General features: G+C 53.3%; 1 protein-coding gene across 10 annotated transcripts in view; it reads right to left on the reverse strand.

Moving 5' to 3' along the window:
- Positions 1-1,798: 1,798 nt before the first annotated feature.
- Positions 1,799-27,724, reverse strand: part of ITPR1 (inositol 1,4,5-trisphosphate receptor type 1) — a 161,430-nt gene continuing 135,504 nt past the window's right edge. For all 10 annotated transcript variants that reach the window (XM_054280942.1, XM_054280938.1, XM_054280937.1 and 7 more), the window contains 8 exons: positions 27,300-27,464; positions 25,980-26,175; positions 25,389-25,490; positions 23,316-23,455; positions 21,337-21,502; positions 20,314-20,474; positions 7,767-7,928; positions 1,799-3,148 (listed from right to left, as the gene is read on the reverse strand). In XM_054280942.1, coding sequence (XP_054136917.1) covers positions 3,059-3,148; positions 7,767-7,928; positions 20,314-20,474; positions 21,337-21,502; positions 23,316-23,455; positions 25,389-25,490; positions 25,980-26,175; positions 27,300-27,464 — 1,182 coding nt within the window. In that variant the 3' untranslated portion in view covers positions 1,799-3,058. The remainder of the gene's footprint in view (positions 3,149-7,766; positions 7,929-20,313; positions 20,475-21,336; positions 21,503-23,315; positions 23,456-25,388; positions 25,491-25,979; positions 26,176-27,299; positions 27,465-27,724) is intronic.

Raw genomic sequence — 27,724 nt, forward strand, 5'->3', positions numbered from 1 at the left:
AGGAAAACTCAGGTGTGTGCAGGGCAGGTGGAACCTCCCTGGTTTCAATCTAATCCTTAAACCAACAGCCATCTCTCTGTCACCCAATCATTAATTTTACTGGATGTCAGCGATGTGTTTTTAGAGCCAGAAAGCTCCCTCCTGTGCAGGACCAAAATTAAACTTAATTTGCAGATGACTTTCTCAGGTTTTGGAGGATTTTTTTTCACTTGAGAGTCCAAAAATTGTGAATAAAGCTTTTTGTGACGTCAGAGGTACTCAGCTTTTGTGGAAAAGAGTACCCAAATGGGGAAATTAAACAGATCCCTCACACAGCTTTTCTCTGAGATCAGGAAGTTGCCATGGGGGCACCAGATCTCAGTCCAGAATGGGAAAGTCCTAACACAGATTTGACCTCGGAAGCTGCAGGGACAGAACCACCACCAGCCCCAGCAGGGTTTTCACCATTCCCTGTCTGCTGGCACAGCCATCATGGGCAGAGGAGTTCAGCCAGAAAGAAAAGTTTAAAAAAACTTAGAGTGAACCAAGAGTGAAAGAAGAAAAAGGAAAAATGTGATGGTCATGCATGAAATGTCACTGCAGAAATGAATCTGCAGTCAGGAATGACCTGTTCGTGGGCTGAGGGGAGGAACAGAGTCACTTTCCTCTGCTGACCAGATGACACAGCCTCTGCTCAGGCTGGGGACACGGTGTGACCTCCTGAGCCATCCGTGCCACCCCTGGATCCACCCACCTGCCCTGCATCCCCACTGCCGGGGTGGTGGCCGTGCTCTGCTCCTCTTGCTGCAGGGACAGAAGCTCCCTTTCTGCATCTCCCCGCAGCTCCTGGGAGGGCAGAGCCGCGCTGAGAGGCCCGGGTTCCACCCTGCTGCTTTCACACGGATCACAGAGCAGAGCAGGCTGTGCCAGGGCCCAGCACTCGCTGCTTCTGCCTTTTTAAGGTAAAGATGAAGCAACAGCGCCCATCCTCAGGGGTGCCCTCTCAGGCTGGGCTCAGCCGCCTCCCTCTCACCTGACTGGCACAGGCTCCGGGAAGCCTGACAGATTTGTGTGTCTGCTTATCCCTGGATGGCAGGAGGGGAAGGAGTGACTCAGGTACGTGTCTCTGCTGCTCAGGGAAAACGAAATCCTGCTCCTCCACCACGCCGGCGGCAGCCCAGCGCCGCGCTCCCTCTGCACACACCTTGCTGCAGAGGGGAAGGCAGGTTTGCCCGGAGATATATATGGAAATACATGCGATTAAGGAGTCACAATCTCACCGATAAATCTGGCTGGGAGACTGCTGGTCAGGCTGCCCTCCTTCCTCCCTCCCCTCGGGTGCCCTCCTGAAAGCTGAGCTCTCCTGATGACCTGAGCTGGGGGCACGCACCCACCTCAGACAGTGTGTGCACTTACCAGATTAAAGATGATTAATTGTACCAGGTAGTTCCTGCTACATCTTAATCAAATACACATAATCAGCAACGCTCCTGTGCACACGATACTTGGAGCTGGAGGGGTTTTTAACTCTCACATGCTCCAATGACAGCCACAAACCTGAACTATCAGTGGGGAGAGTGTGAATATCCCAGCCCGGAGTGACCGCAGGTGAAGTTCCCTGGGTGCCAGTGCCTCTCACTGCTGGAGGAGGGACATGCTCCGGTTTTAAAAAAATCAACCTCTGCTCCTCTGGGCTCTGGGAAAAGCCCCATCCTTACCTGCCAGGCCCCTGTGACACCACATCCCAGGACACCTGTGTGTGACAGAACTGCCACACACCACCTTGGAGGGGACACAAACCACCAGCAGCCTCTGACCGTAGAGTATTTTGCATCATTTATTTAAATACCTATATTTATGCATTTACAAATTTTCATAGCTCTTTCTTTAGCTTTTTTCATTTTTTTTTCTTTTGTAGACAGTATTGCAGAGAAGTCAGCTTCTGTAAAATGAGGTCCATGTATAAAACTATGCAGCGGATTGGAGGAAAAAAAAACCAGCCAAGCAACAACCCAACAAGTTTCCTTTCACACTGGAGAATCAGAAACCAAAGAAAGTGACCAAATGAAAGGGGGCAGGGAGAGGAAGGGGTGGGACAGAGCAGCCTCAAACCAGTGGCTCTCACACAAGCATTACACACATCAGTGCTCAGCTACAGGACACGTTTCAGTCGGTGCAGTGCCTGTTTGCTAAAGCTTTAGCAGGCACGTAGGTCTCTAATGAAAAAATAGAAGGAGAGGATCCTACACACTGAGAATGCAAAGCCTGGACAGCCTCGGCTCGGTCCTGGGAGACTGCACCGACTCGCCAGCAGTGCATCCTCATTCCAAACTTCATTTTGCATAAAAAGTTCCCTTTAAGAAATCTTAGCATTTAAAAAACCCGGTGTCTGAGCTCTTCTAGCTTCAGTACTCTAAAGAAATCTCTTGAAAAATACCTCCTGCTTTCCTCACTCGGAAGCTTCAAAATAATGTTTTGCTTTAATCGATACCAATCGAACAGCTCACGGAGTCCCAGCATCATCCCTGGGAGGAAGAGGCAACAAATATGGCATTGCAAGATATTTACACACATGGTACAAAAATGTCCAAGGGTATGAAAAAATCACCAGTTACACAATTTTGCAGCAGCCTCATTTACACCTGTAATTTTATACCATTTATTACATTGTACTAACACACCAGATCCAAAGATGTGCACTCCCTTAGGACATCCAGGAGTTCCAAATATATTGTGATTGCATAATTCATATTGCACAATTGTATAAAAACATAAATACTAGCTATTCTATTCTTTTTTTTTTTTAAATACAAAATACATGTCACATAGTCAAATAATCTTTTCAAGTGCAATTCAGGTGCTCTCTTAAGTCCTTCCAAGGAAAAGGCAATTTTGATAGTTTTGGCACAAAGTTTAACCTCTGTCCCGTGCCAACAGTTCTAATCACAATCCACGCGCCCCCAGCTTGATAAGAGTAGCAGTCATATACATCTAAGTATAAAACCAGGGTATTTACAGGATGCACAGAAGGTTCAGGAGCAGCCTCCGGGCCGGGGGTGTTGGGGGTGACCCTCCCAGCTCAGGCTGGTTGCTGCTGCAGGTTCACATTCATGGGCGGGGGGTGTCCAAGGAGACCGATGCGCTGCTTCTGCTTCCTCTGCTCTGTCATCTGGAAAATTAACAAGTTTGCTCATTAGGCCCCGGCGCTTCCTGTGCGTCCTGTGCCCGCCCGAGGGCCTGCTGTGCTTGGCATTGGCCGCAGAGCCCTGGCTACAGCCAGAGCCTGCTCCCGGGCCAGGGGGGACTCCAGACCCAGCATGGCCACGAGTGTCTGTGTGCCCAAACACTGCCAGGGACAACCCAGCAGAGCCTGGGCACTGCCAGGGACGGCTCATCTGTGTGCTGGGCACTGCTGTGCCAGGGACAGCTCATCTGTGTGCTGGGCACTGCTGTGCCAGGGACAGCTCATCTGTGTGCCCGGACACTGCTGTGCCAGGGACAGCCTGGCAGAGCCCAGACACTGCCAGGGACACCCGGCAGAGCCCGGCAGCCAGCAGGAACCAGAGCGGGGAGCAGCCTGCAGAAACCTCCCCTGTCAGGAATTCTCTGTAGCCAGTCCAGCAGAGGGGGCGGAAAAGGGGCGAGCCCTGCAGTCAGGCTGGGAATACCCTTGCCTTTGCTGGAAAACACGGAGCACTCCCTGCTCTCACCCCGAGCGAGCCAACAGCCCTCCCCATCTGCCAAGGCAGGGCTTAACCCCCTCACTGCCACACAGCCCAAACCTCGTTATTTCATGAGTGGGAAGCAGATGGGGAACGCCGTTCTCCCGATCGGTGAACCGTGAACGGGAAATGGATCACTAGTATTGCTGATATTGAGAAATGGCCACAGTCCAATGGCTCCACTCTGCTTTTTAAAACTTTGGGAGGTTTCTGACAAGTTGCATAAGCCATGTAAGGAATGACTCTGGCTGGGCAGGGTCTCAGGAGCGAACAGCTGGATCCCACAGCTGGATCCCACAGCTCCCGCTGTGCTGTGGCTGCAGAGGAGCCACAACACGGGATGGCTCACAGGGAACACCAGGACAGCCTCATCCCTGCCCCACTGAGGGCACCTGGGCCCCCCCAAGAACCCCCACACTCTCAGGGCTCAGCACATGATCCACACTCCCATCCTGCTCCTGCTGCTCCTTCCAGCTACAGCCACCATTTAACTTCTGCGTTTTTTTCTGTTTAATGACAAATGCCAGCCAGTGTCACTGCTTGTGGCAGCAACCCCAGCAGAAGGGAGGTGGTGTGTACCTGTTTGGTTCATTTGTAACACACTTGGGATCACAGAATTGGTAAAGTTGGAAAAGACCTCCAAGATCAAATGCAACAGTCAACCCAGCCCCAGCACCCTGGTCACCAGTGAAGCACCTGAGCGTGTCTGTTTAAATCCCCGGTTTCAGCACTGATGGAGTTTCCCAGCTGGGGCAGGGTACCCCGGTGGCTGCCCAGTGGCTGACCTGGGGCTCTCTGTGGGGATGGGATTGCTGCAAAGGGGCAGTGCTGGGCAGCCTCTGCAAGGCCGCTCTGCTGCACACCCACAGCTCACCCTGTGCCCACTGGCACTCCCTGAACCAGCAGGAAAGGGGCTGAAACACCAGCATTCCTCTTGACACCATAATTAACCCTGACCTTGCTCACTGCCAGGCCCAAGAGAGGCAGAGCTGCTGTCCTCCCTCTCCCCAGGGCTGACTGCAGGCTCCTGAGAACAGGGCACACTTCTGCAATTCTCTCCACAAAAAGCTTCTGACACTTCACAGGGAATGGGAGCAGGAGGAGAGGGCTCTTCCCAGAGCTCCCTGAGCACACACACAACCCACGCCTGCTGAACCCAAATGTTAAACTGCTGCTAGGACAACCCACAAGTTATGGAAATGCAGAGAGGCCACGAGGACTTGGCTTAAAAATGCCTCTTTACATTAATTATCTTCACTGAGCAAACTGAGAGCACAATTTCACACTGCCAATAAACTGATTCAGAGGGTGCATGGAATGAAAAGGAAAGAAAGAGGAATAAAGAAAAGGGACTGTAGGAGATATTTTTCATGCTGTGTAGAAAAGGGATTGTGCACCCTGGTGCAGGTGTTTGTAGAAGATGTGGCTTTAAAAAAAGAGAAGAATAAAGCAACCAACCATAAATAAGAGGGAGAAATGCAATTTTGGTGTCAATGCAGAACATTATTAATCCTGCACCACACTTAATGCTGTGAGGAGAGCACAGGGCTGCAGGAGGGAGCAACTTATTGCCATCACATTTACTGGAGAGTGAATCTCCTGCAAAAGCTTTCCAGTGACAGCACACCTGGGCTACCAGGCCATAAAAGCCAGGCACAGCAAATCCCCAGGGAGCTGCCAGGCCCTGGAATTGTGCTGCCAGCACCCAAACACTGCCCAGGGGTTCAGCTGAGCCAGGCTGGGCTCCCCAGTAATGCCTGGGCCTGACAGAGGCAGCCTGGCTCCAAAGGTTGTCACCCTGAGTCTCACCTGGAGCCCAGGGGGGCTGTCCCCAGGAGCATCACCTGTACCTGTCACCCTGAGTCTCACCTGGAGCCCAGGGGGGCTGTCCCCAGGAGCATCACCTGTACCTGTCACCCTGAGTCTCACCTGGAGCCCAGGGGGGCTGTCCCCAGGAGCATCACCTGTACCTGTCACCCTGAGTCTCACCTGGAGCCCAGGGGGGCTGTCCCCAGGAGCATCACCTGTACCTGTCACCCTGAGTCTCACCTGGAGCCCAGGGGGGCTGTCCCCAGGAGCATCACCTGTACCTGTCACCCTGAGTCTCACCTGGAGCCCAGGGGGTGTCCCCAGCCAGGCCCAGCCCCAGGAGCGATGCTGGAACTCTGGGAAGGATTTCTGGGTGATTACATCTAATCCCCTGCTGCTGCAGACAATTATGGTGTAATCTTTTCACACAGAATTAAAGTGATCAGGATTTTAATGGCTCTTGGTGCACTTTGGGGAAGCAGGCGGGCTGGAGCTCGGCTTCTAATAATTAGAGTCTCCAGAAACCTAACAAGCTTGAAGAGCAAATGAATGAGAGGTTTTCCCTTTATTTAATTACAAGAAAATAAATACAAATAAGAATTCCCTGAGTTAGTTCCTTTCCTGGAGACAGTGCCTGATCCGGAGGAGGGATATACTGGCTTTGTCACATAATTGGAGCATCCTGCATCTTCAGCAGGGCTCTCAACAATGGTACTTAGGGGAATTCCTAAAAGCTATCACCACACTAATGAAGCTGGTTTCCTCTCTTGCTTTTACAGTCAAATAGCTCTCTAAAAGCTAAACCCTTCATTCTTGTTGTCACAAAGAGCAAGGAGAGGTTTTAGTGCTTGGTCAGCCAAGAGGGCTGCGAGCTTCAGAAGGAAGAAATGTGTCGTGGCCATGGGGAGCTCCTGTGCCTGCACCTGGAGTCAGAGCCTTCAGCAGGGACACCAGGACACAGGGCAGGGCCATCGTTCCCAGGCTAAACAGCCAAACCCCTGCCCAGCACGAATTAAAGCCCAGACAAAAGAGAACTGCCTCTGCCCTCCATCCTCGGACCAAGTGGAGCAAGGGGCTCTGTGGCACCGTGCCTGAGCACTAATTACAGCCCTGGGCAGCGAGGCTGTCAGCTCCCAGGCCCCCAGTTAATCCCTTCCTTGCCTCCACAGGGTGCTGGGGACAGGGCCCAGCTGCAGAGCGTGATTGGGAGGCAGGAGCTGATCTCAGTGCTGGCTGCCAGGGCTCCTGACACAGCAGAGCTGCACGGAGACACCCAGGCAGGCCAGCAGGGCTGGGCAGCAGGGATGGCACTGGTGCTGGGACAGGAACTGCTCCATCCACCACCCAGGTGCAAGTCAGCAATTCATCTCAGCCAGTGCCAATACCTCCATCAATTCACTAATTGAACCATCTGGCTCAGGTTATTAATGCACAGAGATAAGCAGCCACCACAAACAGCTGCTGACAGCGCAGGCAGCAGTGCTTTCCTTCCCTGCTCCCTCCAGTCAGGCTGGAATACCCAGGGACAGCACCAGCTGAAGCCCTGCTGCCTCTGTCCTTCACAAAGCCATTGCTGGGCTGGGCACCAGCCCCAAGAAAACCTCGAGCCCAGGCAAGGCAGAAGCCACCCAGCTCTTGCTGCAGAGAAGCTGCTGCACCAGGAGAACCCTGCGAGGTCTGTGAGCACTCGCTGGCTCGCAGCAGCAGCAGCAGCAGCGTGTGGTGCCGTGCAAACCCTCCTGGGATGTGTGAGCTGCAGGCTGGGGGTGGCAGCAGCCAAATCTCATCTGCTCAGCAGCACAGCCGCAGCACAGAGCGACCAGCACCACCAGCAACCACTCGAGGCTCCTCCTGTGTTCTCGGTGGGTTTTGAGGTGCACAGGGTGACACAGCCCTGGTGTCAGTGTCACACCCTCTGGCTGACAGGATCACACTCAGCTCTTGGGGTTAAAACCCCAAACAACAACAACAACAACACCTGCAGGCTCCCAGCCTGGACTGACTGAAGTTAACTCTGGTGATGTTTTTAACACGAGTTTTCCCTTTCTGATGTGGCCACTCTGGAACTCACCAGCCGGGCCAGCACCAGGCAGGTCAGCTGGAGCATGGGGCTCTGGAGGGACTCTGGTTTGTCACTGCTTTGCTACCCACGGGCCACTCTGGGGAGCTCTCCCTGGGGTCTGCAGAAGCTGTGGAGCTGCAGGAGGGGCCGGCAGCAGCCTGTGCTGCCCACCACGGTGTGTGCCTGCTCCTTACCTGATCCTTGAGCTCTGACAGCTGCCCAGAGAGGTTGGTCACGAGCTTCATGGTGGACTCCAACTTCTCCTGCAGGTTCCTCAGCTCGTTCTGCTCTCCCTCCGAGTCGCTGCTGACCAGTGACATGGCCCTCATGCGGGGGAACCAGTCCAGGTTTCTCTCCTGAGGGGCACACAGCAGGGCACAATTAGCGTTTGCCACCTGAAAACCTGCCCCCAGAGCACAGCTCTGCAGCCACGGGACACTCCTCGATGCAGCAGCTCTGTACTTATCTGTAGCTATCTGCACTTATCTGCATTTGCATCTCGCTGGAAAGTTTGCAAAGTGCCAGCCCGAGGCACTGCTGGGAATTGGGGCTGCTCACTTCGGGTTTCCTCTCCAGCCACTCGCTGTCCCCAGCCCTTGCTCCCTCACACACACCTCAGCATAAATGCACAACCCCTGGACATTAAACCAGCCCAGATTTCACATCTGGACAAGCACTTCCCAGTGCTAGAAACCTGCTGCCATCTCACTATCTTTTAATTTGTGTTTGAGGAAGATTTTCTGCTTTTTTGGTCAAGCAAAGCTTGGCTGTGCTGTCTGATAAAAGAAACCAAGTTCTGGAAATTCTTCCATAGCTGAGATACTTCCTTTTTAATGAAAAAGAAAATCCTATTTTGACTGTCTGGTTCAGGCTAAAATGAGGGGCAGATACATGACAAAGCACTGCCTGTAGAGCTTTCCCTCAGCCATACAAAGTCTCTCATAGCCCAAGCTGCAGTCAGGAATGCCATGGACACAGCAATGCCACCGGACACAGGAATGCCACCGGACACAGGAATGCCACCGGACACAGGAATGCCACCGGACAGAGCAATGCCACTGGACACAGCAATGCCACCGGACACAGCAATGCCATGGACACAGGAATGTCACTGGACACAGCAATGCCACCGGACACAGCAATGCCATGGACACAGCAATGCCATGGACACAGGAATGTCACTGGACACAGCAATGCCACCGGACACAGCAATGCCATGGACACAGCAATGCCACCGGACACAGGAATGCCATGGACACAGCAATGCCATGGACACAGCAATGCCACCGGACACAGCAATGCCACCGGACACAGCAATGCCATGGACACAGCAATGCCATGGACACAGGAATGCCATGGACACAGGAATGTCACTGGACACAGCAATGCCATGGACACAGCAATGCCACCGGACACAGCAATGCCATGGACACAGCAATGCCATGGACACAGTAATGCCATGGACACAGTAATGCCACCGGACACAGGAATGCCACCGGACACAGCAATGCCATGGACACAGCAATGCCACCGGACACAGCAATGCCATGGACACAGCAATGCCATGGACACAGCAATGCCACCGGACACAGGAATGCCACCGGACACAGCAATGCCATGGACACAGCAATGCCACCGGACACACACTCAGCCTGAGGAGCCTGTACAGACTCACACAGGCACTCGGGTACTCGCCAGAGATGTTAAAAATAAAGGCAGGAGCGGAACAGAAAGCCACAAAAGAGGAGGAGGGGTGCACCCCACGTCCTGACACCTTACACTTCAACATCAAACTGGTTTCCCATCCAGTCTGCTTCTCCTCCCACGCTGGAGATATGCTCTGAAATGGAAGATGAACTCGGGCTGGCTGAGGTGAGGTGTGTGTGCTCTCACAGGTGACACAGCTGGGGAGCTCTGAACACACCAGCCACGCTGAAGGGTGACTGCATTGACACCAAGGGATGCTCTTAATCAAAAATCAATCGGCACTGCTGATTAACAGCGACCAAAGCTCACCCCACTGGCTGGCCAGGCTCTTCTCTGGGCTCCCAGCTCGTTTTTAAAGCAGCACTGCAAACTCCTGGCTTTTTGTCATTCCCTGCCTCAATCTCCAGCTCCAAGCCTTCCCTCCATGCTCCCCCTCGTTCCCAGGAGCATCCATCCTGCTTAATCAGGGCTGTGCACCTCTACAGAGAGCTCCAGTCACATCCTCTCTGCAATTCAGATGCGATGCCAAGACTCATCAGCTTAAATTAGCTGTCTCTGATGTGCCTGGAGTTTCCTTTTGCCAGGATGAGAAGGCAGAAAGCAGAAAGCAGGCCCTTTCCCATGCAGGCACCACAGCATTCCCACGTGATGCAGAACTGCCAGGAAGGCTGTTTGCTCCTGATCTCTGTTTACAGGGCAGATGGTTTCTGCTAATAAAAGGGAAAAAAAAATCTATGTACAAAAAAAATATGCCTTTACCAAGACAAGTGCCAAAATATTTTGGACTTTAGGGAACTGCAGTCCCACAATTAAGGTTTAATAGCAGGAACAGGCAGCACTGCACTGTGTTCTTCCAGCTGTAGTAAAAGGCTCATTAGGGAGGAGGGGGCAGCTCAGCATTTGTGCTCAGGTCCAGCATCTCCCACCCAGGGAAAACCAACAACACCAACTGCACTTCCCTCTGTTTATCCAGGGAAGAAACAAGGGCAGAGGACGAGGAAAATTAGACTAAAATGCAATTTATATTTGCAGGATTGCCTGGAGCCCCAGGTCCATGTCCTGAGGTTTCCAGGCAGACACAGGAGCCCTGAAGCTCCTGCCTGCCCCATTCTTGCTCCAGAAATATTCTCCTTATTCCCAAAAACGTTTCTAAGGCCATTCCCAGAGCGTTCCCAGGCCCCATCCTTGAGAAGGATGAAAGGGATGAGGGAAGCACCAGCTTCCCCTACCTGCAGTGTTTCATAACAAATACCCCAAGCACTTTCCAACATCACTCTGCAATTGAAGCCAGCACTGCAGCTGCTGCAGAGGCTGCGACTTGATCCTTGCAGGCCCGGAAGGTGAAATCAAACAGCACCCACAGCTCCTGCAGCCTGCTCAGAGCCTGCAAACCCGCTGCCTTTCTGAAAGCCCCAGCCCTCAAAGTCAGGAAATCTTGGCTTTGATTTGAACAAAACCAACAAAGCACCTCTGGTTCTCATGTCAGGTTGAAAGATGAAAACCAAGCCGTGAACTCCAGAGGCTGAGGCAGGGGAGGGCTGAGGACAAGGAGACACAGCCCTGGGGGTGTCTGAGCTCCCACTTCAGCTGGAACTGGCACTGACCCACCTGGAAAGGGTTAATGGGCACCTGGAAATTCCCTGTGCAGGGACAGCTCAGGAAGGACCTGGACATCGCTGCCCACCCTGACTGGGCTGCACTGCTGTGCCTCCCCACTCCACAGCACCACCCTAACCCAGCATTTATCTGGGCATGTCCAGCTGCCACCCGGCAGGAAACAGGGGGTGTCCACCCAAACAGGCTGGGAAAGCACAGGAGAGGGGCAGATACATCCCTGTGGAGGCACCAGGCAGTGCTGCAGGCCAGGCTGGGCTGGCACTCACAGAGAGGACAGAGGGGAGCTGCCAGCACGGCAGGACTCAGCTCTGCCTTGTGCACACTCTCTGGATTTCCCTGGAAACCTTGAGCCCGCTCTCGAGCCCCCCCAGCCCCGCAGAGAGGAGCTGGATGTGACCAGGCTGCTGACACACAGCCTGGCCTGTCCCTGCTGCGAGCGTGGGGGTGTTTGCTTTCAAATAAATAAATATTTAAGCAGAGCCAGCACCAACGGCACGGAGCAGGAATGCTGAAAGGTCAGGGGATGGTGATCCTGCTGGGCCAGCCTGGCTCCCAGCACTGCCACGCAGGGGTCAATAAAAGATTTATATCTCCACGATCCAGTTTCTGCTGAACTTCAGCTCAGCCCTGGGGGGCCCTTAAAGGCACAGCTTCATGTCCACCCTGGGGCTTTGGAGGTGTTGCAGAGGCACTGAGTGAGCCTGGAGGGGGGAGGCTGCCGAGCTCCTGTGCAGCTGCTGGCACCCACACACCAATGATGCCCTCTGCACCCTCTGCCCTGGCATCCTGGGGTGCACTGAGCTCCTCTTCCCAGCATCCTGGGGCGCACTCAGCTCCTCTTCCCTTCCCAGGATCCAGGGTAAACTCAGGTCCCCATTCCCAGGATCCAGGGTAAACTCAGGTCCCCATTCCCAGTATCCCAGGGTACCCTCAGCTCCCCATTCCCAGTATCCAGGGTACCCTCAGCTCTCCATTCCCAGTATCCAGGGTACCCTCAGCTCCCCATTCCCAGTATCCAGGGTACCCCAGCTCCCCATTCCCAGTATCCCCTGAGCTCCCCATTCCCAGTATCCAGGGTACCCCAGCTGCCCATTCCCAGTATGCAGGGTACCCCAACTCCCCATTGCCAGTATGCAGGTTACCCCAGCTCCCCATTCCCAGTATCCCCTGAGCTCCCCGTTCCCAGCCCAGGCCCATCCTGTGCTGCAGCAGCCGGGGCCGGCGCAGCGCTGCCGGAAGCGGGCTGACCACAAGCGCTGGGTTTCTGGGTTTCGGGCCGCAGCTCTTTTCTAGGTAAAGTTGGAAAAGTCCCTGCTGTAAGGGCAGCAGCAGGGGTGCTGCCATGCCCTGGGAAGGCAGAGGAAGCGCTGCTGCCATTCATTCTGAGAAGCGCCGGCTCCTCCTGCCTTCTGCTGAAGAGTGCTTCTGAGAAAGGCTGGGAGGTGACCTCAGCACGGGCTGTGCCAGCAGAGGCACCATCCTGCTCCTCCTGGGCAAGGAATGACAGCTCACGGCAGAGAGCGGGGCTCTGCTCGCCCCAAGGACTCCCCACTCCTCTCCAGGGTCCCCGTGTACCCTGTGCCTCAGAGTTATCGGTGCTGACGGGCTGATTCAGCCCTCTCCAAAATAAATCCCCACAGCTGCCACCAAAGGGCTGCCCAGCAGCATCACTTACAGAATCACAGAATTATTTTGCTTGGAAAAAACCTCCAAAAACCTCACCAAGTCCAAGCTGTGTCCCATCCCCACCTTGTCACCCAGCCCAGAGCACTGAGTGCCACATCCAGTTGTTTCTTGAACACAAGCAGGGAAAGGCAGCAGCAGCAAATTTCAGTTTCTGTCATGGGAAGTTAAAAATCAGACCCACACAGCTACAAAAGAGCTCTGTGAAGCACTCTGAAAACGCATCTGTTTGTTTGTGGTGACATGGGACTCCTCTTGGGTCTTTCTTGAGCTTCCTGGAAAAATCCCCACATCAGGTTCTGTCTGCTGCAAAGGGCTCACCATCACTTCTTCCACACCGAGCTGCACTGCTCCCCTCCATGAAAACCAGCACTTGATGGTGTCTCCCCCCTCCACACTCAGAACATTCTCAACTCCTCACAAGGCCCATGTTGTCCCACAGGAGGCTGACAACACAAGGTTCAGGGTGCAATAACTAATTATTTCCTTTTCTCTGTTCAATACCCAGGTGGCACTCGGGCGGGCACAGAGCAGGGAGCCTGGAACACAGACACCATTCCCAAAGGTGCAGGATGACCATGGCCCTGCCCCTGGGACAGCTCTGCTGTGGGTGAGTGCCTGGAGCCCAGCTGAGCGTCCCCAGCCCGATGGGGACAGGGCTCCTGAGGGCCACGTCCTGCCTGCCGAGAGGACAAGGCCTCCTCTCCACAGCAGCGTCCTGTTGGGCTTCCTGATCCCACTGAAGTGGGGCCCGCTATGCCCCCACAGCCGGGCAGGAGCAGCAATTCCCCAAGGGGCTGAGCTGCGCGCTGCTGGCAGGGGCTGCTGTCACCCACATCCTCTTGCTCAAGGGCCAGCGGGGTCAGGGGATGACTCAGGGCCGGCCTCACCCCAGCCCGGGGCCGCTTCGGGCATGCTCGGCCCCAGGGGCTTTCTGGTCCCAGGGTTTGTGTTCCCAGCGCTGGTTTGTGCTCCCCGTGTGTCACCCCAGGGTCTGTGCTCCCCGTGCTAGTCTGTGCTCCCCGTGTGTCACCCCAGGGTCTGTGCTCCCCGTGCTGGTTTGTGCTCCCCGTGTGTCACCCCAGGGTCTGTGCTCCCCGTGTGTCACCCCAGGGTTTCCAGGCAGGATCCTTCCCCCTCTCCACACGCACCCACCCTGGCAGCTGTCTGGGATCCACCCAAAGCCAGCGCGTTATGCAAACATCCATTCCCCAGAACTGCCCCCAAGCCTTTCCTTCTGCTTTCATCCACCCAGGCCTTGCTCACACACACGCTCAGCCCAAGGGGAACCTTTGCCTGGTCAGCCGGGATGCCAACCCGAGATTCCCAGCATGGATATATATATATATATATATATATATATATATATATATATATATATATATATATATATATATATATATATATATATATATATATATATATATTTCCAGGTGGTTTATCTGGAAAAATCAAGCACTGGGTTGGAAGGGATCTTAAAGCTCATCTTGTTCCACTCCCTGCCATGGCAGGGACACCTTCCACTGTCCCAGGTGGCTCCAAGCACTGTCCAACCTGCCCTTGGGCCCTGCCAGGGATGGGGAAGCCACAGCTGCTCTGGGCAGCCTGTGCCAGAGCTGGGGAAGGTGAGGCTGGCCATTCCTTTCTCCCAGTGCAGCTCCTGGGCTGCACCAAGGGTGGAACACGTTCCTCCCCTGTGAGCACAAAGCTCAGCCGTGCCTATGACACAGTGTTTCCAGCAGCCCAGGGCCTGCTGCCAAGCACTCCGGGCTCTCCCAAGCCTCTGCCACGATTTCTTCATTAACCCTGCAATTATATTGGCTAACTCTGGCCAGCTATCTCAAGATGCAGCTTGTTGGGAAGTTACCACCAAACAAAGCACTGTCAGCTCCAGGTCACATCCTGACCTCCTCAGTCTTCCTCCTCCTCCTCCTCCTCCTCTCCCAGCTTGCACCAGTAGCACGGTGACTGGTAGCCCCAAAACCCCAATTTCCTCATCTGTAACCCAGTCATTTGCACGGGCTGCTCACCCCTGTGTCTGCAGCTGCTTTGCTCAATATTGATATGACAAATGTCTCCTATTTGACACTGCCTGAAGTACAGGATTTCCAGGCACGAGTGACAGATGAACATAACCACGTTTCCAACACTTTCTCAGACTGCAATTTCGCGTCCATATGTCTTTCACCAGTGCTGCAATCATTAAGGGCCTTTCGGAATGCTTTGGGTTGGAAGTATCCTGGTGTGCCCTCGTCATTCCTGGGGTGCTGCAGTGCCAAGCCAGTCCTGGCCATCTCCAGCTGAACTGGGTATCGTGCAGAGCCTGGGACACTCCTCAAAGCCACCACCACTGCTGAACGCCACCTTCCTGCTGGGTTTCAGAGCAGCGAGTGTCCCTGCTGGATAACTCCCTGGGAAAGGCTTCAAGTCACACCTGCACTTCTGAAAGGAGGCGATTTAAAAGCCTGCCACTGATGGAATCTCGTCTTTGCTTACCAGGAGGCTGTGCCTTGGCAGCAGTCACTCCAACCCAGAATCAGAAACACTTTCCTTCACAGGACAGAGCTCAGGACACCAAGGAAAAAGCCCAATAATATCCTTAAATCCCCAGCTTTGTACACAGAGGTTAGCTAAGGCACAAAGGGAAATCTGTAACCTTCATTCCTATTCCAAATGCCTTTAAGGCTACCCGTGCCATCACTCCTATTTGTAAATGGTTCCTTTTCAATGACAACACAACCCAGATTTGGAACTCGGTGCCCTCGATCCGGACACGGAGCTTGGGCAATTGTGCCACCTCTGCCTCATTTCTGCAATAAAGGCTGCTAATGACACAGATCCTGCCTGGATTGAAAACAAAGGGGAGCTGCAGGGGCTACTCACCAAGATCCAGGCTAACTGTTCCAAAGCAGCCTTTACTTTTTAATGAGCACATCTGCATGCACAGCCCCTGCCAGCCCAGGCTGCTCGAGGTGCAGAGCAGGGGATGCAGAGTCGGGCATGCAAATATTTGTCTGTGCTGTGACAGCCCATGCAGCCGCCTGCAGACAGCTCAGGAATGCACACAAGCCCCGGTGCCTGTGTGGTTTTCTCCTTAGCGAGCTGCAGAGTGAGAGATGTGACATATTCTAAATGCCTGCACACAGCTGGCTGTGCACAGCCCTGCCAGGGCCCCGGTGACAGCTGGGCTGGCAGGGCTGCCCAGGCTGCCACAGCAATGCAGGCACAGCCCAGAACTCCAGGAGGAATTCTCGAGCCAGGATGGGAAGATAAGACATTTAAATGAGCTAATCTGCAGGGAGTTGCACGGAGTTCACATGAGTCATCTGGGTGTGGATGTCAATGTCTGGCCAAGGCGATAAGTGGATCCCCCCACCTCCCACACACAGGGTGTTATTCAGACATCACCTGATCTTCCTGGTGACTGCAGAGCCTCCAGAACCGGGGCCTTTGTTCCTGGGAATCACGGGAGGCACCCTCAGCATCCTTCCCCATGCTCCAAGCACGGAGCCAGCCCCTGTCTCTGCAGGATGGAGCACACACATAACCCTAACCCTAACCCTAACATCCCTGCTCCACCAGCAGAGCTGCACAAACACCAGGAGCTGAACATCATCTCTGCCACCAAGAGATGCTTCCCCACATCCACAGCACTGTTTGTGCCATTAAACTGATATAAAGGGGTGGCTCAGGGATGCAGTGCCAAGGGCAGCTGCTCCATGCCAGCTGCTGAGATCCATCTGCCATCTCGGGCACCACAAGGCTGCCAGGGCAGGGGATGCAGGGCAGGGTGGCTCAGGGCAGGGGATGCAGGGTGGATCAGGGCAGGGGATGCAGGGTGGCTCAGGGCAGGGTGGCTCAGGGCAGGGGATGCAAGGTGGCTCAGGGCAGGGGATGCAGGGTGGCTCAGGGCAGGGGATGCAGGGTGGATCAGGGCAGGGGATGCAGGGTGGCTCAGGGCAGGGGATGCAGGGTGGCTCAGGGCAGGGGATGCAGGGTGGATCAGGGCAGGGGATGCAGGGTGGCTCAGGGCAGGGGATGCAGGGTGGCTCAGGGCAGGGGATGCAGGGTGGCTCAGGGCAGGGGATGCAGGGTGGATCAGGACAGGGTGGCTCAGGGCAGGGGATGCAGGGTGGCTCAGGGCAGGGGATGCAGGGTGGATCAGGGCAGGGGATGCAGGGTGGCTCAGGGCAGGGGATGCAGGGTGGCTCAGGGCAGGGGATGCAGGGTGGCTCAGGGCAGGGGATGCAGGGTGGATCAGGACAGGGTGGCTCAGGGCAGGGGATGCAGGGTGGCTCAGGGCAGGGGATGCAGGGTGGATCAGGGCAGGGGATGCAGGACAGGGTGGCTCAGGGCAGGGGACACAGGGTGGATCAGGGCAGGGGATGCAGGGTGGCTCAGGGCAGGGGATGCAGGGTGGCTCAGGGCAGGGGATGCAGGGTGGATCAGGGCAGCAGTGGGGTGTGCACAGCCTCAGCTCCCTCCACCCCAGCCCTGCAGCCCCATTCATTCCCTGAGCATCTCCAGCCATTGGCAGCACAGATTCCTGAGATAGCCCGAGTTGGACATCATCTGTGGCAGCAGGCACAGCTGCCCTCCTGATGAAAGGGAATATCATCCCTGTTTACAGCAGCAGGAATTCCAGCCTCCATCAGCAGCCTGGACCTGCAGCTACAAGCCCAGGGCAGCCTGGCCCTGCATGGACTGAACCAAACCAGTCCAGATCCAGAGCCAGCACCAGCCCCAAACTGGTGCCAGAACAGGGCTATGGCAGGGAGAGTGACAGAGGCACAGCAGCACTGCCCGAACAGTGAACAGATTTCATTTTACAGAATCCCAGACTGGTTTGGGTCAGAAGGGACCTTAAAGCTCATCTCACTGGGCAGAGACACCTCCCACCAGCCCAGGCTGCCCAGGTCAGATCACTGCTGGGTTTTTTAATTTTGATTTTTTGATCAGTCTTCAGTGCCCTAAACTCAACTCTATTTCCCAGTGCACCTGTTGACTTCTTTCCTCGTGATGTGTTTGAACTTAATGAGCTTCTGTCTGTGAAGAAATATAAAATTCACTAAGGAATTGTAGTTAATAATTGATTTTCAAGGCTACAATTTCTTTTAATGTGGGGCCAGGATTGTGAAGGGTGCAGGATGAACGCTATGGGCCAGATCCAGCTCTGCCATCCCCAGTACAGTGGGAATCCTCAAAGCTGCCTTTCTACACACATTATTTTCAGACAAGAAAGCATCAAAATTCAAGATCACTCTTAAAGGTGCCTGAATATTCTCTAACTGCATAAATGAAATCGTCCAGGATTCTTTTGATACCACAATGCTTCAAATATCCTTGAAGCACTGTACAAGCAGCACTGGAAGCAGCTCACAAACTGACAGTGGATATAATATAAGTGTCCTAAATGATTTAATTTTTTCTTTACTGTTTTGTAGTATCAGAACAACCCACAAATACTAAATGGCAAAGGCAATTTTTAAAATTGCATTTTCCTATTTTTTTTTTAATTTCATTTACCGAGGGGCAGAAACCCAAGAGCATTCTGCAGGCATTTTGTTGGGCGTCAGAGCACAGGTGAAACGTTTGAGGTGTGTTCTGCCATCTCAGGGGCACTGGGAGCACACGATGCCTCCTATCCCAGCTCCCGAAATCGGGTCCAGCAGCAGCTGAGCGCTGGTCCCACGCACTGCCAGCCCGGGAGGACGTGCCCCATCTCTGTCACCATCCAAGATGCTACAGTGCCACCTTCAGTCGGAAACACGGGAGGAAAATCCCCTCAGAAGCCGGCCATGCCCCGGGGAGGCTGCCCAGAGAGGCTGGGGCTGCTCAGGCAGCGCCTCCACCGTCAATCTCTGCCTTGGCACTCATGGAATTGATTGGATTTAAAGCTTTCCTCGCTCTGTCCCTCTGCATTCACGGGATTTTGCCCACAGAGGTTGGGGGGTCCCCATCCCTTGCAGTGCCCAAGGCCAGCCTGGAGCACCTGGGACAGTGGAGGTGTCCCTGCCATGGCAGGGGTGGCACTGGGTGGGCTTTGAGGCCCCTCCCAACCCAAACCAGTCTGGGATTCTGTGAGCACAGAAAGCTTGAGGAACAGATGAACCAGGCCCCACCCAAATTATCCCTAAAAACACCTTAAATGGGAAAAAACCCACTTCTGGCTCCTCCAGCAGCATCTAAAACAGGTCTGGGAGAGAAACAGATTCACCATGTTTTACACCCAGATTTCAGGGAAGAAAAGGAAGTCCTAATGTTAAAGGACACCGGGAAGAAATTGATTTTCAGAGTGAGCTTTGCCAAATGGCTCCTCAGGAATCCATGGGCTGCAGAGGACTCCAGAGCCGGGGCACAGCAGCCTGAGCCTGGGGCAGGATGGTGACAGGCACTGAGGTGAAATCCACATTTCCTGCCTGTTCCACACTCCTGCAGGTACGCCCCACATTCACCAGCCCCCACTGAGCCCTGCTCTCAGACCTTCATTAAAAACTGGCTCATGACATGCAAACCCCACCAGCTACAGACACATCCAAAGCTCTACCTAGAGCACATGGTTACATAAAATTGCATCTGCATGAGACACTCTGGCTATGCATAATTTATCCCTACTCCCATGCACACACAGTAATTAGCCCTTGCTGACACTTAATGAATGGGAATTCTCATAAAAGTTCTCCAGCTTTTGTGCTTCACGCAAACATATTCAGTGACTAATTTTTGCTCCTTATCTAATCCAAGCCGTTCATCTGAAATAATGAATCGGTTGCCAACTGAAACTTTCTTTAAACTGGTTTAAACAACAACAAAAACACAGCACAAATTCATCTTTCAGAAGCAAAGGCACAACACAAACTTGTCTTTGAGAAGCAAAAGCCCTTCAGAAGTGCAGAGCTCCCCCCTGAAGTCATGCGTGCTGCGGGGGGATAAAGGAAGGGAGCAAAATAATCAGGCAGGCTGGAAAGCAGCAGTGATGCACTTGGTTATCTCACTGTGCTAATCCCCCATCAGGTGACTGCTCACAAGATTGCTTTAAGCCCTCATTACTGAGGGAGAAGCAGGACGGGCGCTCTGGTGACCCCAAAATGACACGTCTGACCTGGGAGAGGGCTCGGGGCACGGCAGAGCCACCCCAGGGAGCTGGAACCCCCAGCAGGTCAGGGAGGGGAGGCACAGAGTGCTCTGCTCTAAAGAAATCACGCTGGAATTCTGTAAATCAAACAGCTTTCGCTCCCCGGCCAGAAGACACAAATTAGTGACTGGGCTTCGGATGTAATTCCAGGAGCTCTGAACCTGCAGCTTGGCAGAGAGGAGCCTTTTAATTCTCTCATTAAAAGCCCTTCCAATTGAATAGACATTAATTGTAGATTTTCACAATAATAAGCTCAAATCATATGACAACAAATCCTACAAGTCAGTTGGAGATATTTATACCAGGACAGGTTATAACCTGTTGGTTGTGCTTGAGATACTTCCACCAGCTTGAAAATACTCTCCCTAAATGTGAATTTGAGGCAGAACAGCTTCTCTTCCCCTGATCCAAGTCACGGGGAGTACCTGGCTGTCACCACTCACTGTCACCTCCTCCAGCACACACACAGAGGGCTCTGGAGGCTGGGAAGTCACAGGTACATTTACAAAATAAATTAAATACAACACAGAGCACTGTACCCAATATTCCACTGGATTGGTCTAATCTAGGGAAAAAAAGAGGCAAAACTCCAAACTCACCTTGATCATTTCTGCCACATAACTCTCTGGTCCTGTGTATTCTGTGGAATCTTTGACTTTCACCAAGACAATAAAGCACAAATAGTGCCACATGTTGTGCTCCTCCTTAATGTGCTCTTCAAAAGTCACTGTCTTGTTGTCAAACTTATCTCTCTCCAAACCTGTGAGAGGACACAGGGAGAACCCTGAGTGTTTGCCAGATGGGGACCAGGGAAATCAGCTCTAGGACAAAACTGGCTTCTAAAGTCTGCTGCACTCCTGCAAGCCACTGTCATTCTGGAATGGACACTGGATATCAGCATAAAATGTGACAAACACCCAGGGAGAGAAGGAGGGAGAGAGGGAAGGAGAGAAGGAAGGAGAAAGAAGAGAAAGGAGAAAGAAGAAAGGAGAAGGAAGAAGAGAAAAGAGAGGAAAAAAGGTCAGACAAGAAAGAGAAGAAGAAGAGGAGGAAGAGAAGGAAGAGAGAGAGTAAAGTGTAACAAGTACTGCTCATATTTATTATACATTACAGAAAAAAAATTGGTTAAAAAAGGCAACAACCCCGTAGCAAGCAGTTAGTTGGATTTCATAACACATCTCCTATTTTTGGGCAAACTGATAGCAAAAGCAACGTTTGCTTTGCAGCAAATTTCCAAAGGTTAGCCTGTCAGGCTGTGTGTTATGCAACGTGGCAGGACCATGTCAGTCAGCCACAGCACCTCCACTCCCAACCTGCTGCTGGGAGAAGCTCCACAGGCACGCTTGGAAGAAATGACTGCTCATAAACATCCCTCCTGTTCCCACAGGAAACTGCTCTTGGAGGCAGAGGGGAAGCAAGAGCTGGAGTCTGGAGGGAAAATGGCATCCTGGGCATTGCCCATCTGCTCCTGCTGCCAGCTGCAGTGCCCCTGGTGCCCAGGGACATGGACTGAGCAATGCCAGCAGCAACAGCAGCAATTCAGGGCTTTCTCCTCTGAGCTTGCAGCTCTCCCTGCCTCACCCAGAGTAACCCCTTCTGGTTAAGGGTGTCTCCACACTTACCACAAATAAAGCAAGTTGTTTTTAAAATTTCTTCTTTCTTCTGTTTTTCACTCCTTAAATCAGCAAAGGTGTCAATGATCACCCCAAAAATCAGGTTCAGGACGATGATGATGACCATGAAGAAGAACAACAGATCATAGATCACTCTAGCAGCAAAGAGAGGTTCCTGCAAGGTACATTTTGGAATTATTAACAGCCCAATTAGGTAAACATCTCACCCTTATTACCACCCTGCCCCACACCCCTTTGCCTGGTATTCTCCCCTGTTGATGCTCTCCAAGGGGAACTCACAACTCAAAACATTAAATGAAACTAAAATGCAAAAATCACTGAAAGAAAAGCCAAATTAATCAGCTGCCAGTGTGGGATCTCTGCAGAGCTGCTTTTCCTGTGTCCAAGATTTTGGACTTCTGTCATTTTCAAAAGAGAAAAAACTCTTCTGTCACACACTGAAGTTTGTTCTCACCCCTCCCAGAAGCCATTCCAAATTACATCCTTATATCAATCTGCAGTGTATCAACACAGGAGCAGTGTGGACCATTAACTTTTTAACTGGAATTTAGTATCATTAATTGCATTTAATAGCCCTGTAAGATGGACCTTTCAGTGCACATTCCACATTTATTGCAGGCCTGAATATCCCAAATATCCAACCCTCATTTTCACAATCATCCTGCCAGTCAAGTGCCAAACTTATTATTAAGAATTAAGTAACTTTGAAGGCTAAATTTTAGAAAAAAACTTTGAAATGTCAGGTAAAACAAAAGAGTGCTGCCCCCAGTGTGGCTTTGGGAGTGACAGCCTGAGCCTCAGATCACAGAGCCAGCACAGAATGGTAGAATGGATTGGGAGGGACCTTAAATCCCATCCAGGGACCCCTCCCACTGTCCCAGGTGCTCCAGCCCCAGTGTCCAGCCTGGCCTTGGGCACTGCCAGGGATGCAGGGGCAGCCCCAGCTGCTCTGGGCACCTGCGCCAGGGCTGCCCACCCTGACAGAACAGAATTTCTTCCTAACTGCTGGACACAAAAGCTGAAACGGCAGTCAGAGGGGGAGCCAGAGGGGTGTTATGGAAAATTCCTGCTGCTTATCCTGGTCCTCACTGATGACAGCTCCAAAGCACATCATCCTTCCTCCCCCACACTCCCACCAGCCCAGCCTGGTCCCTGTCCTCTCCTCCCTCCCATCTCACACACTGCCTCTCCCCAGGGATGCTGCCCCTGGCACCAGCACAGCATTCCCTGAGCCCCTCAGGCTGCTCCCTCACTGCTCTGTGCCCATCTCCTTCCTGCAGCTCCTCAGCCCCAGCTCGCACTGCTGCTCCCCCAGGCTGCTCTCTGACACCCCAGAGTGATGAGAGCCTGCGAGGGGTGCCTGGAGCTCAGTGGGACCCCAGGGATGTGACCCCAGGGATGTGACCCCAGGGATGTGACCCCAGGGATGTCACCCCCAGGGATGTCACCCCCAGGGATGTCCCCCCCAGGGATGTCCCCCCCAGGGATGTGACCCCAGGGATGTCACCCCAGGGATGTCCCCCCCAGGGATGTCACCCCAGGGATGTCACCCCAGGGATGTCCCCCCCAGGGATGTGACACCAGCGATGTCACCCCCAGGGATGTCACCCCCCAGGGATGTCACCCCAGGGATGTGACCCCAGCGATGTCACCCCCAGGGATGTCCTACCCCAGGGATGTCCCCCCTAGGGATGTCCCCCCCAGGGATGTCCCCCCCAGGGATGTCACCCCAGGGATGTCCCTGTCCCACCCCAGGGATGTCCCCCCCAGGGATGTCACCCCCAGGGATGTCCCCCCCAGGGATGTCCCCCCCAGGGATGTCCCCCCCAGGGATGTCCCACGCCAGGGATGTCCCCCAGCAGCAGCGTGTCCCCCTGTGCGCTCAGAGCAGAGCACAGCCGCTCTCCCAGCAGAGCAGACCCAGCCCTGCTCAGCAGCACCCTCCACCCCCAGCCCCGGTGATTTACCTCTTTGGAAGGTTTCCTGAGCACATCACCTACTCCACCCCCACTCCGGAGCCCGTGACTCAGAACAGTAACAATGCACATCAGCAGCGTCTCGCACGTATGCTCCTTGTTCTCTTCCTCCAGCTCCTCGCTGAGCAGCTCTGGGAACACAGCAAGCAGAGACACGTTTAGAGCCAAGATTAGCTCCAAATCCTCCTCTCCATTCTTTGCTGGCTGTGCTCTCTCCCCCCTCACAGTGCCAGCCTGTGCTGCAGGTCCCTGTAGGTTCATTCCCCAAATCATCAATCGCAGAACAGTGTGGGCTGGAGGAACCTCACTCACCCAGCCCCTGCCCAGCAGGGTCACCTGGAGCAGTGACACAGAACATCCAGGTGGGGTTGGGATGTCCCCAGAGAGGGAAGCTCCACAATTCCCTGGGCAGCCGTTCCAGGGCTCTGCCCTCTCCACGGAGAGAAGCTCTTCCTCATGCTGAGGCAGAACCTGCTTTGGTTTATGGCCACTGCTCCCTGTCCCGTCACTGGGAACCTCTGGGAAGGGTCTGAAGCCATTCTCTGACAGTCCCTGGGGATATTGTGAGGATTGATGGGATCCCCTCTCAGTTTCCCCTGGACTAAACAGGCCCTGAACAGTCTCTGCCCATAGGGGAGATGCTCCAGACCCCTCCTCACCCCATAACCTCCCTGGACCCTCTCCAGAGCCCCCTGGGAGCAGATCTCCCCCCTGCCCTCCTCTCCCCATCCCCACCACCATTTTCCCTTGTGCCTGAACTGCTGCCTGTGACTGGGTGCAATCTCCCTGCACGCCTGCTCTCATGCACAGCTCAGCTCAGCAGATGCCTGTTTATACAGAACCCGAGCTTTCTGACAGCTCCGAGGACAAAGTGTTGCCTCTTCCACTCTCCCCTGGTGCCTGACAGATTGCACAGCCTTTGGGCTGCACTCAAAATGGCAACTTCCACTCGGAGCTTTCAAATGGCTAAAAGATCACTGCTTGTGGAAACAGCGTCGTGCCAGAAAAGCAGCACACCTCTCCTGACCTTCTCTTCGCTCAGCTCCAGGCTCCAACTTCGCTGCTTCACTTGCAGAGCTGCTAAAATCCACTCCCCAACCTCACACGCTCCCCTGTACCCATTAAACATCTCCCAGAAACGCTCCTGAGCAGATCCCACTCTCCCACAGGCAGCCCTGAATACCCAAAATCCGAGAGCAGTGGCCAAATATGGGCACCAGGATCACCCCTGAGCACAAGGACCCTGGAATTATTCTGGTTATTTGTGATACAAAAACATCCCTGAGCTTTCCTTCCTGCAGCCAGAGAGGAGCTGAGAGAAGCAGCTTTTCCCGCAGCTTTTCCTGCAGCAAGGCTGAATTTTACTGTCCCAGAGGGGACCCCTGAGCCAAGCAGAGCCTCTGCTCCTGTGAGCACGGCTGGTGGCATCATTGACCTTTGGTGGCCATGCAAGAGCTGCCCTTCCCAGAGAAACTGGGATGTTCTGTCTGCCCCTCCCAGCCAGCACCGTAAATCTCCCACATGGAAATTACATTTTCTAGAAATAAAACTGAAATATTTCAATACCCAGGTAATATCTCACTTTCTTGATCTCCAAAGCCCCCAAACCTATCCCTGTCTACTTAATCCATCGAGCACTTCCTGCCATGATATTAAAAGAGTTTCCTTAGTTTGAGACAGAACAATGCTGCCAATAAACCATATTTCACAGGGCATTATCTTCTGAGATCACATTTAATAGCCTCATGTTTTAAAATAATAAACTTTGCAAAGAGGCAAACTGCATCTCTTCCTTCTGCAATTGATGCAGAAAATTAAAGAGTATGGCAGTGTTTTATGAAGTCTGGTTTAGCTGTAAGTTTCTCTGCTTTAGTCATTTCATCTAACAGATGTTAGTTATGCTGCTGGCCTAAATTAATCCTATCTCAAGTTAATCTCGTGATAGCTTTGTTCTCAAATTTATTGCATAGGATTTTCTAAAGAAGTCATTTTAATTGAAGGTGATTAAGTAAAGAAAGAGTGCAAGCTCAGGGTGTGAGTTAGGAATCCCAGGGAGGCACTCACGGTCCGAGGGGATGATGGAGGAGCAGTTCTCACTGCTGCCCGCCTTGCACACATCTGAGTAGAGGAACTCCCCAGTCATGGTCTCACCGGGCTCTGTGCGATCTGAAACCACAAAATGCTGCATCAAAGGATGCTCCAACACCCTGCAAGGTGACTCCTCAGGTGTTGGGGCTCCCCATCACACCCAGTGTGCAACTACAAGGCATTTAGAGCATACCTTACCCTAGAGTTTAGAAGGGCACACTTACTTCCCGATTTACACATTCCATGGTTTTAAATTCAACCACAAAACCTTTTTTATTTCCCAGAATCCCAGATTCACTGAGGTTGGAAAAGACCTCCAAGATTCTTCATTTAGTGGCTGGTGCCCCAGCCCAGAGCTCTGAGTGCCACATCCAGGCTTTATTTGGGTACCTCCAGGGATGGGCACTCCAAACCTGCCTGGGCAGCCCCTTCCAAGGCCTGAGCACCCTTTCCATGGGGAAATTCCTGCTGCTGTCCCACCTGGAGCCCATTCCCCTTGTCCCGTCCATGCCCTGGGGAACAAGAGCTCATTAACACAACCCAGGGGAAGGAGCAGCTGGCACTGACCTGGCAGCAGGGTCTCGTTGGGCAGCTTGTCCACTTCCAGGATGAAGTCATCCTTGAAGAAGAGGTAGCCCACGATGGAGAAGAGGTAGACCAGGATGAGGGCGAGCACGGCCGTCAGGATGATGGAGCGCCCGTTGCGCGTCACGCTCTTGATGACGTTGAGCAGCGTCTCCTCCCGGTACACCAGGTCAAAGAGCTGGGGACAGCAATGGCAGCACGTGGGGCACCTGTCCTGGCCCCAGCACCCCGAGGCAGCTGTGCCCTCCCTGCAGCAGCCTGGCCAGCAGCCCGGTGTTCCTGCTTTGGTGCTAGGCACACACCAGGCTGCCAGCACAGGCTGCTGCCTGGCTTTGATTTATAGTATTATCTACCCCCTCACAGCCTCCAAACAGCTCACTGCAAATTGCAATTTGCTGTTTTCTTGAAATCTTCATTTACTGAGCATTTCATTAAATAAGTGATATTTTCCCCCCAAAATCTGTGTTTACATTTCTCTGCTGTTTCCTTCATTTTTCACTGGGTCTGGGACAACCCACAGCAGAGCCCAGGTTGTGGCTGTGATCCTGGTGGATCACAGACAGGTATTTGTTAAACTGGACCTCCATGAACACAGCAAATAACCAGCTCAGGTAGCAGAGGATGTGGCAAACACCGACAAAGGCACAAAACTAGCCTGTTCTGAATGGGATTCAGCTTTGCTTCAACACTGACACATCTCCACCACTACCACGAGATCCCCTCCTTCAGTGTTATTCTAGAAGCACTGTGCTGTGCAAGGTGAATCCCACCCCAGAGAGAGGGAATGTGTGCCAGGATCTGTGTCCATCTGTGAGAGCTGGAGCCTGGATCAGCCATGGAGGCACTCCAGAGTCATCCAGCTCTCAGAAAGCACAGATACTGTGCTACAGATATTGAACACAGCAAAGCATCACAGCACATCACACTCTGCCCCATGGCAGGGACACCTCCACTGTCCCAGGTGCTCCAGCCCCAGTGTCCAGCCTGGCCTTGGGCACTGCCAGGGATCCAGGGGCAGCCCCAGCTGCTCTGGGCACCTGTGCCAGGGCTGCCCACCCTGCCAGGGAAGGATTTCTCCCTTATATATCATCTAAACCTCTCCTCTTTGGTTTAAATCCATCCCCCCATGTCCTCTCCCTATCTGTCTGTGCAAGAAGTCACACATCAGCAGAGGGGATGTGGCAGGAGTCCTGCTGTCTGTTCAACCGCTTCCCAGCAGAAATGCAGAAATTTCCCTGGATATGCCCAAGATGGGACTACACAAACAGCAGAAGATGTTCTGAGGGCCAAGCAAGCACCCACCAAGAGGCTGTAGAAGAACTCGTGCACGAAGAGCCCCAGGGCACAGATGAGCAGGTACAGCAGGTGATAGAGGAACTCCACGTCCATGATCATGGCCTTGTACCCTCGCGTGAAGGTTCCGCAGTTACCCACAAAACTCATCAGGAAAATGATTTTATTACAAACCTAAGGGAAGATCAACCATAACTTAGGTAAAGTATCAGGGAAAACAGATTGTTTTTTTCAAGCTGGAGGCAACTAGGCACTTTGCTGGGCAATCCTTTCCAATGTCTGACCATTAAGAAATTCCTGCTGCTGTTCCCCCTGAGCCTCCCCAGCCCACCCTGAGGCCGTTCCCTCTCCTCCTGTCCCTGTTCCCTGGGAGCAGATCCCAAATCCCCCAGCTGTCCCCTCCTGTCAGGAGCTGTGTGTCCCTCCTGACCCTC

This window comes from Melozone crissalis, unplaced genomic scaffold, assembly GCF_028551555.1.
Source record: "Melozone crissalis strain CALT ecotype California unplaced genomic scaffold, PUWL_Pcris_2 ptg000029l_1, whole genome shotgun sequence".
Classification (NCBI taxonomy): domain Eukaryota; kingdom Metazoa; phylum Chordata; class Aves; order Passeriformes; family Passerellidae; genus Melozone; species Melozone crissalis.